General features: G+C 31.0%; 1 protein-coding gene across 1 annotated transcript in view; it reads left to right on the top strand.

Moving 5' to 3' along the window:
* Positions 1 to 219: 219 nt before the first annotated feature.
* The window catches only part of Smp_155990 (putative guanine-nucleotide-exchange-factor), a gene marked incomplete at both ends in the record, with an annotated part of 54,581 nt that continues 40,682 nt past the window's right edge, over positions 220 to 14,118 (top strand). Inside the window, 3 exons of the mRNA XM_018790059.1 lie at positions 220 to 259; positions 340 to 985; positions 3,184 to 3,494. Of these exons, the coding sequence (XP_018655440.1) occupies positions 220 to 259; positions 340 to 985; positions 3,184 to 3,494 (997 nt within the window). The remainder of the gene's footprint in view (positions 260 to 339; positions 986 to 3,183; positions 3,495 to 14,118) is intronic.

Genomic DNA, 14,118 nt, shown 5'->3' with positions numbered 1-14,118 from the left:
TAAGATCATGATATTGTAAGTTATTAGTTAATATACAGTTATATGGTACTTATAAATGTAAGAATAACCTGTTTTATTAAAATATCCAAAAAACACTGACAAAAGTAATGAAAGGTCAGCTAAAAATGTTTAATAAACATACAGGTATTGTTTCAACCCAATCTAGTCTATAAAAATGACTGATTTTTATATATCGATTTCATATAGTCACTACAGAACATGAATGTGTTCAATAAATCTAGAGTTTCATACAAAATAAGTAAGTACTATTGATATATTATTTCATTAGTGAATATCTGTACTTCATTTATTACTTATCTTTTCTGTTGATTAATTAAGATTTCGAATCAAACCAGTCACTCGAGAGGAATATTGCAACTGGCACATCCGAGAATAAAGTAAAAGAAGAAGTCAGCGATACTGGTGCAGATACTGATGAAAGTGATGATGACACTATTGAAGAAGGGGAAGAAATCATTACTTCAGCAATACCACCAACTCAAATAGTTGATACTATAGTTACCACTACTACAAATCCAGACGGTAGTTTAAAGCGTACAACGAAAAAAACAACGCGTACCGTTTTGACAACAGCAAGAATACGTAAAGTTAGATTGAAAAATTTGTCAGCCAATTCCGATTCTAATCAGTCATCATCTTACTCAAAGAATCATCCAGATATGAAAAATATCATTAATTTTACAAAATTTAACTCTGAAAAATCAGATGGTAATTCGCTTGCTCAAGCTACATTAGCTATTATTCCACCACAAACTGAAGTGATTTATCAAGAAAATGTAAAACCTATTAGTGATATAGATCCAGATACTATAGCACAATTAAAACAATCTCCTGATAGTGTAACATCTCAACAAGCTATCACAAAGACAACTATGAAGAAAACAGTTAGTGCAACAGCAGCTACTGCTACATTTTATGCAACTGGTAGTGAAGTGATAAATCCAAATATTTTTACAAGTAATCAGTAAGTAATTAAAGATTTCCTAACATTGTTTGTAATAAATGCTCATTTTGTCAGTAGATAGTGATTAAAGAAACATTGGAGAGAATAAATCATATTCATTATTAATGATTTTGTTAACTCGTGGTAAGTGTCAAAGCCTATAAATCTTCATCAGATTAAGTAAACCCATTTAAATACAAACAAACGTATCGTAAACGAGTTTGTATGAAAAAAGAAAACAAACAGTCGGTATGCATAAACACCTTAAAGAATAAAGTATTTTAATTTCTTGTCAAGTAGGATGTTCACTTTATAAACAGAGTTACATATTACAAGTTGCAATCAATATACTGCTTACTTAGAAGATTTAGAATTAATCATGGTGAATGGTAGCTGATAGAAACTAACAAACGTTTAATCACTATTAAAACAATTTATGTATATTCGCTACCGTATAGAGTGAGATATGTTCGAATGTTTGGGGTGTGTGGTTGTCTGATGATTATAGACACACACAATTGTTCAGAATCAGCATACTTATTAGATATATGCACGGGTTTCTGTAAGTTGTTCCATGCGCTTTTTAACAAGGTAAACCTACCACTATAATTAATGAATTTATTTACTATCTAAGTATTAATTTGATAAACACAGATTGATTAGTTATCATAATGCGATCAAATGACATTTTCTCCCATCAGCTAATTGTAACAATACCGCTCTGGATCCAAAACAGAAGTAATTGATTTTCTTAGGAGTCTATAACTTCAGCCTTTGTTCAAAACATCTCACCCATATGACGGTGGAGCAAAACTAAGGGTTTCCGCCCCTTTGAGAGTCAATGAAGAGAATAGGTTCATACACTATTTGTCCCCTCAGAATCTTGTGGTCCATGTGCGCCATTTGTTTGGTATAAGGGTTTTCATATTAGCCTATGTGAACACTCCATGTCTACCAACTTGAATGGACTACCAGAAATTTGTTTTTTGTACAGTTACTTTCTTAAACAGCACTCTTATCACGCAAAGGGCGTGGGTATAATTTCACCGCCAGAGGCCATTAAAACCGCAACAGTATGAAAGCATTGTAACAGGAAGGGATGTTTCTCTCTAGCCTCTACTGTATCAGGGTAATAGTAGGGAGTTAATGGATTGGTTTTAGTTGCGTTTTCATTTGGTTAGAGACCGAGGTTTCCCCATAAACTCTTCTTTGTGATGGATCTTTATACACACTAAGAATATTTCCTATAATGTTAAGACATAAACATTATCGAAAGAGCCTTTTTTGAACTCTGAATCCAGTTTGCTTGTAATTTTCATATATTACGTCTGTAACAGCGGAGTTTATAACTAATGTTAAGATTACAACTCTTTATTAATTTATTTAAAAAGTCGAATGTAAAATTGAAAAAGAATGAGTGAGCTATTTTGATATCCTGTATTACAATTTCAAAGTTTGACAACTCTGTTGATACTAAGAAACTAGCTAAATTATAAAGCACTGTGAGACAAATGAAGAATGGAAGTTTCATTGAAATCCAAGTATAGAGCATAAACATTGTATAAACAATGTGAGTATTACAATTATCCATTAGAACAATGATTTAAATCGTTTATCTAATAACAGAATCAGAATTTTTATTAGTTTATGTACACGAGTTCCTCCATGATTACAAGTAAACCGTGCTGACTAGTGTAAGATAGTCCGAAACTCAGGTCTACAATTTCTTGTTAATCACTTCCAGACACCTAGCACCTCAGAATAGTGTATACTTTGATTAATTACTTAGACTGTTGGCCTTTCTGAAAGTTGGTCGATATAATTTGATCACCACTAAAGGGATGAGACAGATACATTTATTATGACTCAGTAAATAATCGTTTTTAAGTGTAACTGTATAGATAGTTATTGTGGATGTTCACTGCTGGGGATTCCCATACTAGGATGAAACGGCCGTTCAGTGCTTTCAGGCTTCCAATGGTGGTCTAACATTGATTGATTCATGATCTCAATCAATAAATCAACAATATTTCCCAAACCCATACTGATAGTTATCTATGAATCAAATACAGAGCTTAACTACTTTATCCATATAACTAGATCGTCTCATCAAAAGTGATTCGATGTTAAAGTAGATTTTCAGTATTATTTTTGTTCATTTCTCAACAAATCAATCCTGCTGCATTAATTCACAAAAATTGCTTTTTTGCTTTTCTTAGATCCACCGGTGAAGTTACCTCGAAAATTAGTAACAATATTAAAAAGTTGAAAGATTGCAATCAGCCATTTAGTTTGTCAAGTACAAATGAAAAAAATAAAACAAATTCTAACGAATCAAGTAGACAAGTTGCAAATGGAAATGAGATAAATAGTATTGAAATTAATGATAATAATATGTCAATGAAAAAAAATGATTGTGAATTTGCAAGAACTATAACAACGAGAACTGTGACTACAACACATAGTTCCGGTTCAGCAACGACAACCACTACTACCACGACTACAACTATGGATAATGATAATAATAACAGTACGAGACAACAGACTACACGAGTTACTAATAATTTTGCCAGTAAAAGGTCAGTTTCTTATTGATTAGTAATTTTTTTCTGACTATATCAGTTTTAGGTATTTGAATCTGTGAATATTGTCATCATTTGTATGGATGGTAAATACGTATGTTTGCTTGTGTGCGTGAACGTGACTTATGATGTAGGTTTTAAAATCTAAGGGTACTGTGATAGTCACTTTTTCAAATGTTCTAACATAATTAACCCTAAACAATTGTAGACAGAGACAGATGTTGGTTTGTAGTGAAACCCTGGATGTGCTTTTCGTCCTATTTGGGACTCGTCGGCTGCATGTACTTGCGTTTCATAGTTGGTATTAACTTTGGGACTCGGACCCAGTGCCGTTCAATTCAAACGCCATCGCGTTATCTACTTAGCTATTGAGTTAAGATAGCCACTACTTTGTACAAAAGGGTGAAAAAATGAATCAAAAATACCTTCGAATGAACATTCCCATCATCTATAAGAGTGGACAATAAGAATTAAACCTGAAGACACATACACTCTTTAAATACATGAAATTAAACTTATGTGATACGTCTGCAATAACTAACACAAGGCGGTACAATGTGCGAATGTTGCATGGTACAAAGGAATGTTAAGTGGCTCATCAAACTATCAGTTCTTGCATTATATTTATCTTCAATGATCACGGTTTCTAACTGGAATATGAAGACATTTAGACGGTTAGAATTACTCGACAAGAAACCCTGTATGTAGGGCTTTTACTAGCTGGCATTCATCAGTAAGGCATACCTGAAACCATGAATGAATTGATGTTCCCACCATGATTTGAATTCATGGCAACTAATTTCACATTCCTAGATGTTACTACAAAGCTATATGAATAGCACATAATCTCTTGTTTGAAGTTCTTTACGAAAGTCGAATGATATGTTCATTAGCATCAATTTTTTCAAAAACTAGATTTTCTCATTAACTAATTTCAGATAAGTAACTAAAGTAAGGCGAGAGGCCTTAGTACAAAACAACTGACAAATATACCCTAGATTCTATTAGTTTTTATCTAATGTGAGGTTTTGAAAAAAAATTAATTATTTTAGTTAAACTAATTACCTCTAGCAAATCATTGAAATTCCTCACAAATCATATGACAGTAATGTCAAATATTTCACAAATTGGAACATTATCATATCTCATCCATATTTCATGGTATACATTTAAGTATTTAGAAACCAAATATAGATCTTATTCTGATTGTAATTAATGATTAGTCTAATGATAAATGAACTATATATCAACATTGTTTATATTAAAAGAATTCATATAAAAGCATGTATATACTGATCATTCAAGGGCAAGTTATTCATTATAGTCAATAATTACAGTTCTATATTAATCAACAAGTAGATTTGACTAATATAACATCATTATCTTCTAAGCATACATTAATTTTTATCAGAAGGGGTTTTGTTGAGATTTCAGTATTTTCATAGTTGAAAGCATGAGTCAACTGAAGCTAGACTACCATGGAAAATCTGGAAGCACTGGACGGTCGTTTCGTCCTAGTATTGGACTCCTCAGCAGTACACTCGTGCGCGAGACCGAATCTCGCGAGGCAGGACCGTGAATGTGCACTGCTGAGAAGTCCCACAATGGGACGAAACGGCCGTCGAGTGCCTCCAGGTTTTTCATGGTGGTCTAGCTTCAATTTACTAATGCTTTCATACATTAATTATTGGATTGTCATGATACCATGTTTTACCATATTTGTATATAATATGGATGAACATAATCTAATTGAGGTTCCGTTTACAATCAAGCGTTTTTTTTCATTGGTTAATATTTCTAGCAATGACTTAGACTATTTACAATTTTATTTGCATAAAATGTAATTATGAATAAAGTTTCCCTTGTGTTACAAGAATGTATCAAGACAGTGATAGTGGAATATTTTTTTTTTAAAGGTAAAGTTAAAATATCACTTGGGCTCTAGTCATGGCTTATATATTGTGTTCACCAATTGAAAATAATCAGATTAATGTAAAAAGAATTTCACAGTTGAATAAGATTACATTATGTATGTTCATGGTAGAAAAGATTTGTAACTCAACTGCATGGTTTTTAGTAGAGTTTTGTTTTCTGAGTTGGATGGTTTAGTCGTGAAGATTTCACCATTATTTTGAACGACATCATCAGTAAAAACTTCAGATAAAAATTCATTTTGTATACTGGTATTTATATTAATTAATTAACAAGATATAATGTTTTCAAAATGGCTGATTATTCAGATAAGACATTATGATATTATTAACTTTATTAAAATATCTTTATTTGAACTTTTGGAAATTATTTCTCCATCCTTTTTTGCTAATTAAGATGACTAGAGTATATAAACTTGTTACTTTAGATCATATTTTTAATTTCTTATACCAATTATATTTTAACAATTGAGATCATGAGTCAATTGAAGCTAGACAACCATGGAAAACCTGAAGGCATTGGACTGCTGTTTCGTCCTATTGTGGGACTCATCAGCAGTGCACATTCACGGTCCCGCCTCGCAAGATTCGAACCCAGGACCTATCGGCCTTGCGCGCGAGTGTACTTCTGAGGAGTCCCATAATAGGACGAAATGGCTATCCAATGCTTCCAGATTTTCCATGGTGGTCTAGCTTCAATTGACTTACGATCTCAACTATATAAATTTATATTTTAGTTATGAAAATCAATAATTTGTTAACTACTTGACAGATTAATGAAAGGGGAATATCATACTGTATATCATACTGTAAGCCTTAAAAGTTATATTGTCTATTTTTGTGGTTAAAATTAATGGCAGATCAAACATATTTGGTAAACCTCAAGGCAACATTTTTAACTTTATAATAATATTTATACAGATTAGTGAATAAATAGATAGAATGGTCGGCGGTTAATTTTAATCCAAATATAATGATTAAGTTATGAAGCACATTTAGATATATGATTCGTGTGGTCGAAAAAGTGTTATGTGTAATGAACACTTGTTTGAAATATGATGTTACTTGACTGTATTTGTTTCAGAAGAACTGTAAATTAGCTTTAAAATAACATACTTTTCAACTGATACAAAACTTTTGGTTTTGATAATAATTCAAAAAACTATCCCCATGTTCAAAATATAAAAACATCAGCTGTTAAGTATTGGACATACAAATGTATAATATGAAAAAATGAATGAACTTCTACGAACGAACTCAGAAAACTAGTAAAAGGTATTTGTCAAGGAGTGGTCTCGGTAAGGACAGTATTAATAAACCAGGTAGTACGGAACAGCTGTTTCGTTCTAGTGTTGGATTACTCAACAATATGACAGGGATTAAATTGATAACCTACACATCTCGAAATGAACACCCGACCACTAGAGTCACATACGACGGCATAGAACTGTACACATTTCGAACTTCAATCAACTAGAGATATAGCTTAATGATAATTCAGTTTTACTGGTGACGAATGCTTCACTGTTGATGTGTCTGAAGTCCGTAGTTAATGATTTCGCATCAAAAAATCAGAATATCATATCGATATATATGTTAGAACGAGAATTTTTACAAATACTCAGCAACAATATTACGAATATGACTCAAACTCTAAGCTTTTGTTATAGCGAAAATTCCCATTTTGACATTTCATATATAAGAAGGAACGAATCGAGTGAAGAAATTTCTTTTCAATTAGTTTTCCGTCATGGTTCTCTCTCTCTCTCTCTCTCTCTATATATATATATATATATATATATATATATGTTTATATGATTTACAATAATGAAATAACGCTCCTCGAGTGGATACGTTACGTAATGACATATTGATTATAAACTAACATTAATTAATTGGAAGAAAGAGGATTAATACTAATCAAAGTAATTATTCGAAAATCAATCTGTTGCTACGTTGCATAATATGTAAAAGGAGAAGAGCTAACAAAATATTTTGATGAACGGTCAGTAGTATAGTAATTATATAAGAATCAAGGGACGAATGTTGAGAATAAGTAAAATACAAAAATACAAAAAACGGAAGAAATACGAATATTGTTTATCAAAGTTCTGCTACAAACTCCGCTATACCGATAGCCAAGGTAGCGAGAGTGGTTGTACAAACTTCTTTTGGATACAAAGGTTCGGTTTGTGAATATGGATTGCGATGGCTCAAGCTATGTGCAAAAGACGAACTCGTAAACCATGTGGCAAATTTGATGAAATATGGTAGATAACCTTAAAAGCTTTATTCAATTCAACTTGATGACCTGTGTCCACCAAGTGAGCGAGAATGGAACTCTTGATCACCTTTACCTGTCCTTTGCTCATCCACGACGGATGGTGTTCTGTTATTCGTTGGTGAACTTGCCGAATTGTACGCCCTATATAACTGGCTCCACAGGAGCAGCTGAATTGGTAAATACACATAGATGTGGCGAATTCAGGTAATCTGTCTTTATTAGCCGTTCTTACTGTGGGGCGGTTGTAGAAGCTGGTACTCAGTCGGGTTGTATTAAAGGTTTTCTGTACTGCCTTTTTTAACCTCTGTGTCATGATTTCTTCCGTAGCATCATTTAAGAATTGTAACTTTAGGAACAATACCTTCTTCGGAACGGTATATACTCTTTTCTTTTTTTCGTCTCCTTCATGTGTTTGTCGATGAGCTTTTAAGTGTTAGAATGTATATCCTCCTAAATTCAATAGCCAAACTCTATGTAGATCAAGAAATCCACATGATTAGTATTACATTACAACAATAAAAGTTAGCGATTCCATATTAGAAGATTGTTTACTTACGACTTAAGACAATACATCAAATTCAGTTATAGATACTTTCAACATTTCATCATCTTACATTTTTCTAACTCTATGCAAAGAATTATACTCATTAGATTGAATAATACCATTTGTGAATTGTGAAAAACCCAGCAAAAGGTTTCAATAATTAAGAACTATAACGTATGTGTAAATCACATGTTTATCTTATTTCTATGATAAATTACACTACTAATTCATCTTTACACAATGAAGAATGCAATTTGTAAAATCTCGGAAAGCACATAATAGACATAATAATATCTACTTTTTTGTTCACTAAAAGCTTTTTCACAATGTTGATAGTATTTAAAGTAGGTTTTTGTTTCTAAGGGAAATTGTAGTTTCTATATGTAGGTTAGTCTTAAAATAACATTTTGTGAATAGTAGAATGCATATCAGTGTATATATAGATATAAGAAGATGAATTAATGGACACGAGTTGATAGTAAATAAAAGTAATAAACACAATTATCCAATAGATAGATTTTCTTTTTTTCTTCAATAGAGATTAATTAATGGTAATAGAAATATTGGATTTAAAAGAACAACCTGGGGTGTGTACAGCATTGAAATATTCACTGTACAATAAGTACACCAAGATTTATCATTGAAATGTCTGAAATTGTATTTCACATGTACATAATGAAAAAGAATAATCTTGATATTCTATCAGATAAGAAATGTCTCTAAAATCAGACTACATTCATACGACACAGTAAGAAATAAAATATTATGATCCTTATCGTATAAATCAATATACTATGTAGTTACAGGTAGTCCACAGGAAGCCTTGAATCTATGTTTCGTACTTATTGGCACTCGTTAGCATGGTGTATCTTTAACTGTAATTCTCTCTGACAGATTCAATTCTGTTCCATACATCTCTTTTAAGGAATTATTCTAACACATTAAGAACAAATCCAATGCATTCAAGCAATAAAATAATCAAGGTTTTCTTCATTTATCATCCATATTTAAGGAAAGAGTTTAGTTCATTAGGTCAGGTAAATAATATGTATTTTGACAGATAATAAAAAAACAATAAACTACATCATAACCAATGTTTTACATGACAGTTTTACCTTGGTTTTCATGATGTTTTCTGTGCAAGTATAGTCTACTGTATGAAATACATAATTGATCAACCCTCATTTGTGTTAGACTGAACAGAAACAAAGTGACCGAAATATGAGCAGTTTAAGTGAACATTTGATTCTTAGTCTCATTATGAGATTCATCTTTTCTTCTACTTATTTCTTTGTAGAAATGATAAGTATAATTGGAACTTTAAATGACCGATATGGAATTTATTTTAAAACCAGAACAGACCAGAAACTTTACATTGATTCGTTAATTTTCTGTAAACTAGATTGATTTGTTGTTAGACATAATAAGAAACAAAAACTGACTGAACCAAACTACTGATAAAATGATAATTTACCACAGGAAACATGTTGTAACATTAAAATGTCAACAACATCATAGATAACTGATCTACTAGAACATATGATAGATTTCATCCCTAACAGAACCATATCTGGTAATTTTAATGGCGACTCTGAGGGTTTATATTTGTCACGTTTTATGTATTCCATGAAATCATATAACTTTAAGTAAATTTTTAATTGTTGACCTATGACACAGTTATATCAAGCATTATGATTTCCAAAAAAATTGAAATGCATTTGATCTTCAAGTGTAATTCTTTTCTTGTCCACGGCTACTATAGTTCCTATTATGATATAATTTCTGTAAAAGTTTCTTACTTGAATAATATCATATCATATATGTTTTTGTAAGAAATAAACAGTAAACCAAGTTAGTTACTGGATCTGATGTTAACAAAGTCTTGTATCTTACAGAAACAGTATACGATTGTTATTTTTGGTCATGATTTCAAAACTTTTTCGGTAAAATTCAAGGGCAGAAGATAATACATTACCAGTGTTTCATTATCATAACATTATATTTTAAGCTGACTGTGATGACTAAAGTTACATATTATAAGTTTTTTAAACAATAATAAAGGAAGCTAAATATTATACAACGAATATAGTACGTTAACAATAATCGTATCATCAATGCTCTATCATTAGATGATGAATAGTTGAAAGAACTAGCCAAAAATAACACATACATCCATTTTATTTATACCTAGCAACAATGATTATGCAAACTTTCCTCCTGAAAAAACTCATCATGACCACGTTTTAAATAATGCCTACCAAAAATGACGCTTCAGTGAAATGTCACAAATTAAGTGGAAAGTTTTTGATTATTATTGACATGGTCAATACGATTGGGTTATGTAATGTATCTATGAAATAAAAGTGAGCAGGACCACCACAAGAGTGACTGTTTGAAGGAGAGACGAGTGTGGTGTATGCTACTTATGTCTATTGACATAAGTAGCATATGACTCCAACCGGAGGTGGAACGGCTGACAGCAGAAGGTTGGGATGATCGAATCGGAGAGAACTGAAACAGAGAGTAGTTATTATGGAAATGAATAAACAATGAAGTTTGAGACAATTGATGGGGGATTCGCAAATGAATTACTGAACGCATGGTTTTCACTTTTTATGAAAGAACCCTGTAATTTTGTATTAAAATACATTGGTCGTCAACACCCGTGTTCTCGTTTACTACTATATTATTATAACGCTGTCTTATTACACAACATTATCAATGAATTTTAATTCGAAAGGACATAAGAGGCAAGAATAAACAACATATTAAACGTAATAGTTAGAATTGTTCAGTAATGGCATGTTGAAGATGAAGTCATATAATGAAGTAGGCTATAAAAATAGTATTTTTATTCACTTACTCTTTATCACTAATCGTAATTATTATGTCGAATATGTTGTTTTTTCTTGTTTCTTATGTCGTTTGAAATTGGGCTTAATTGAGCATAGTGTGTAGTAAAATATTGTTATAATAATACTATTGTAATTTTTGGACGTTTGGAGCTGATGAGAAACCTTGAAGAATATCATGAATTCATGTTATTGTGCAAATGTTGTTCTTATCGCTATATTGTAATTTTAATAGTTGAACTCATCAGTCGATAAAAGCCAGACAATCAAAGAAAAGGTTGAAGTACTGAATATTCGTTTCGTCCTAGTATGAGTCTCCCCAGCAGTGTGTATACACGATCCTGCATACAAGACTCGAATCCAGGATTTTTGGCCTCAAGTGCGAGCAACTAACCTCTAAACCACTGAGCCGGGATACAACGGTTTTAACGTCCAACTTCAATCGATCCGTGATCTTGCTCAGTCATTCATCCATTGTTTGTAATAGATAATTTTTCCACCTGACGCAGATTGAACTCTACCGGTCATGGCTCAGTGGTCTAGAAGTTAAACGTTCATGCATGAAATTGAAGTTCTTGGGTACGAGTCCCTCATGCAAGATCGTGTATGCATACTGCTGAGGCGTTCCATACTAGTATGAGACAACCGTTCAATACTTCTAGGTTTTCAATGATGATCTAATTTATACCAACTCATGAATTCAACTATTGAAATTATTACAATCTTCACAAATCCTTATTCTGATTATTTAACTTTATCAACCGATCAGGATGCATGATGATAAAAATTCATTTAACATATAGTTTCATTATAAAACGTTCAAATTTTTTTTCTCCAATCTGTTTTCATGTTTTGTTGTAAACAAATATTAAAATAATACACGAATATACCTAAACTAATTTTTGTAAAAAAAAAAAGAAATACTACTTATATTCCATTTTTATTCAGATTATAAACTTGAGTAAAATGTTTATGTTAATTTTCATAAAAGTTACCCTAATTTAAAGTTGAAATTTTAATTGGATTAGATTTCTCACCGAAAAAACTTTAAAAAAATATAAAAAAAAATAAAAAAATAAAAAAATAAAATGAAATAATCACAACAAATTCGTGATATATAATTCATTTGTAAAAAAAAAATAATAACGAAATCTAATTTTTTTTTTCTTCTTTTAAATTAAGTTATACATAAAATCGAACTCTCATGAAAACAAAAAATAATCTATGGTTAATTCAAGTTTAAAAAAATATGGCGTCATCAAGATAAGGAGATACACAAAATATATATACTAAGATGAATTCGTGGAATTATTGAAGATTTCATAATGATATCACTTTCCAACCATTTTCATATTGTCAGAAGGGGGTTAAGTGTTCTGGCGCGAGACTGGTAGGTCGTGGGTTCGAATCTCGTGAGGTGGGATCGTGGATGCGCACTGATGAGGAGTCCCACAATAGGACCAAACGGCCGTCCAATGCTTCCATCTTTTCCTTGTTAATCTAGCTTCAATTGACTCATGCTTTCAACTATGCAAATATCTTTCACAAAAATAATAAAAGGAACACAATAATCATCTATAGACTAATCCTAATGTATTTTGTTGAGGGATTAGCATGCCTTAAGGGTAACCTCCATTTAAAACAATCATAAGATAGAAAATGACTTGTCACCGAACAGTAGTTAAAGGACGTTTTGTTCTAGTTTTAAATCATCTACTATGATGTTGCTGTGACTATCCAAAGGATCAAGTCAAAAATACTGAGATCACTGGATAAGTACGATGTCTTTCATTCGATATATCGGAACCTTATGTTGTAATTCCCAATTCATGATATGTTATTATTAACAGTCAGTATCATTTAATTTTACCGTTAATAAATATATGGAAAATTTATGAATTCTCATGAAAAAGAACAAATGAAAATGGCTTAAGATAACCTGAAACAGTAAAAAAAACGGAATACGTCATATTAAACGTTTCTCTTTTCAGTTATTCATTACTATCTACTCTTTCATTATTTACTAAAAAGTACTTCATACAATATATAAAAAACATTAAGAATAGCGTGCGTGTGAATCCATTTTTTAAAAAAAAAATGATAATCGAAGGGAATCGTTACAGTTTAACAGACTAACAATAGACTAATGTCTAGTTTCTAAGAAAATTTGTCGGCATCTTTTAATGAGAAAAAGACGTAATCACATTTTTTTTAAAAAAAAAGTGGACTGATTCATGTTGTTGATGATGAGAACCAATTCTGAAAATGTTATTTATTTATTCAAATTGGAATTAAAATAAAACATCAACAATGAATTTAATTTTTTTCTTTTTTTTCTGAAGTGTTCCTAGTTGCCTTCCTGTTTTCTTATTTAAAAGTTATTAATACACATTTTGATGAGTTTTTTTTCGGGGGGGGAAGAAAAAAATGAGCTTACTATAAAACTTATTTGTATGTTTTTTTTAAAAAAAAAGATAATTTTCACACATTTAGTTACATCGAAATGATTAATATTACATAATGAAATATTTTGTATATAACAGTAGTTGAGTTTTATTTTAAACTGTATCCTATAGATTATTATTAGATCTGGACTGTTTCAGTAGCAATCATAAAGGTAGTGTTGAAAAAAATTGGTATTCCTGCTATTAGATTTTATATCATAAATAAATTATCACTTAATAGCTATTGTTCACAACGTTCAAATCCATTGATATCTTCAGTTTCGTGGTTTATAAAAGTCATATCAGTTATAGACTTACAGAATATAAACTTTAATCTAACCTTTACCATTATAAAAGTTTATAATGATAGAAGCTGTTGTTTGAGTAGTACAAACAGTATACATGTATACATACCTAATGCAATAACTCACTATTGAATAAAATATCAGTAATGTAGTATATTACATGTTAAATATATATATATCACCAGTAATTCATTCATTTGTCAGTAGTATGT

Source organism: Schistosoma mansoni, chromosome W (genome assembly GCF_000237925.1).
Source record: "Schistosoma mansoni strain Puerto Rico chromosome W, complete genome".
NCBI classification, from domain to species: domain Eukaryota; kingdom Metazoa; phylum Platyhelminthes; class Trematoda; order Strigeidida; family Schistosomatidae; genus Schistosoma; species Schistosoma mansoni.
The sequence above is the reverse complement of the archived record's forward strand: the minus strand, read 5'-3'. Positions and strand labels throughout refer to the sequence as shown.